The sequence below is a fragment of the Monopterus albus genome, unplaced genomic scaffold (genome assembly GCF_001952655.1).
Source record: "Monopterus albus unplaced genomic scaffold, M_albus_1.0 scaffold38.1, whole genome shotgun sequence".
In the NCBI taxonomy this organism is placed as follows: Eukaryota; Metazoa; Chordata; class Actinopteri; order Synbranchiformes; family Synbranchidae; genus Monopterus; species Monopterus albus.
Genome location: NW_018127918.1, coordinates 2667388 through 2668965, shown reverse-complemented (window position 1 = coordinate 2668965; position 1578 = coordinate 2667388). Strand labels below are relative to the sequence as shown.

At 42.1% G+C, this 1578-nt stretch overlaps 3 protein-coding genes across 5 annotated transcripts in view; all 3 read right to left on the bottom strand.

Annotated features, from left to right (window-relative positions):
- The window catches only part of rad51d (RAD51 paralog D), a 477561-nt gene that overhangs the window by 213624 nt on the left and 262359 nt on the right, over positions 1 to 1578 (bottom strand). The gene's annotated exons all lie outside the window — the stretch shown is intronic.
- LOC109959351 (N-acetyltransferase 9-like) overlaps positions 1 to 1578 on the bottom strand; it is a 561041-nt gene that overhangs the window by 489300 nt on the left and 70163 nt on the right. The gene's annotated exons all lie outside the window — the stretch shown is intronic.
- emsy (EMSY transcriptional repressor, BRCA2 interacting) overlaps positions 1 to 1578 on the bottom strand; it is a 17420-nt gene that overhangs the window by 1365 nt on the left and 14477 nt on the right. The window contains exons 19-20 of the mRNA XM_020598576.1: positions 507 to 902; positions 1 to 22 (exon numbers count right to left, since the gene is read on the bottom strand). The exon at positions 1 to 22 is cut by the window's left edge and continues 1365 nt beyond it. Coding sequence (XP_020454232.1) covers positions 1 to 22; positions 507 to 902 — 418 coding nt within the window. The remainder of the gene's footprint in view (positions 23 to 506; positions 903 to 1578) is intronic.

The window sequence follows — 1578 nt, the reverse complement described above, 5'->3', positions numbered from 1 at the left end:
GGATGGAGTATTGAGGAATCACCTGTATGTGTAAATCACATACAGTCAGTTTACCTTCCAGTAGAGCCATATCAGTCCAGCGATACTGGTGTTTTAGCATACGTGTGTGCTGACGATAGGGCCAGCAACATCACAATATTTTAATTATTATAATGTTCAGTAAGTGAATATGGCAACATAAATTAAGTTGCATTTTTGGTTCAAATTCTTTAACAACTGCATGTTGCTAATGAAGTTAGATGGTGTTGTAATAGCATCCATGGCTGAAAACAAACTGTTTAGTTAACTGAAGATCATCCAAAGGTTAAAATTCTGTGTTTAATATGCGCTGAGCCTTTAAAAATAAATGCATACACACTAATAGTCAGTGATTAGTTTTAAGCTTTTATTTTGAAAACCATTTTCCTTCCTGCTTTAATAAAGAGGTTATGTGAAATACTGAAAAACCTGCATACCAGTCTGCACCGTGACATGTGAGCTTTATTAGCTACATGATTTTGTCTTACCTCAATGACCTCCAGGTCTCCTTTGCTCCTCTGTGCAGTGAGGCCCTGCATGCAGCTGAACTGCTGAGGCTTTGTGTGGGAATGATGCATGGAGCTCCCGGAGCTGCTGATGAACTGGCCAGAATCCAGTGTGCCCGACACTGTCTGGACCTCCAGTGTTTTACCCAGGGGGCCACAGTCACTGGAGGAATCTACCACCATGGGCTCTGTGCTTGGATCAATCTCAGCCTCCATCATGGAGATCTTCAGAATGTCAGACACTGAGGGCTTGTCTCCGGAGCTGGACTCAGGAACCAGTTTGGCGGCAGCCTCACCACTACTGAAGGCTGGTGACGAGTGATGGGAGCTGCCAAAGGTGATCTTGGTGATGGTGGCGTTCTGTGTAATGATTGGCTGCTGTGGTAAAGGTATGTAAATGTAGGAAATGGAAATTTAGAGAACTGTCATACCTTTTGGGTTAAAACTATGTCAATGCTTTTTATAATTTATTGTCAAACTTTTTTTTAAGCAAAAGGGGAAGAATATTTTTTTGGGGGCAACAATGTTCCTTTCATTCTCTTCAGTGAGCAGGGCATGTTAGTGCCTGTGTCTGAATGACAGGAGCCAAGCTCTGGCAGGAAAAGGAAAGACAAAATACACAAACTTGCGCTGTAGCTTACAAGCCCTAAGCAGACAGTACGTTGGCAATGACAAGCAAGTTGCTGTACAGTATTTTCAGCACTCCCTGTACAGAGACTAAAACCAACAATGAATTCCCACTACCCATGCTTAATATCTGTCAGTCCTGGATTATCTTATTTGTCTGTGCCATGAAAATGATTAAAACCACACCCGTGAAACATACTGCTGCACTGGGTGACAGGTTTTCTCTTTACACCAGACCCTGATATTTGTTTAGGTATATCCAAAGATCTGGTGCATGGGCCCTTTGTTTGGCAAGTAATGGTGCAGGACAAAGAAGTGTGTTCGTGTTTGTATGGTACATAGCACATACATTATAAATCTATTTCCTGTTGCTTAGCAGCCTGCGGCCATTAACATGACTGAATGATTTACTGCATTTAGCAGGAAT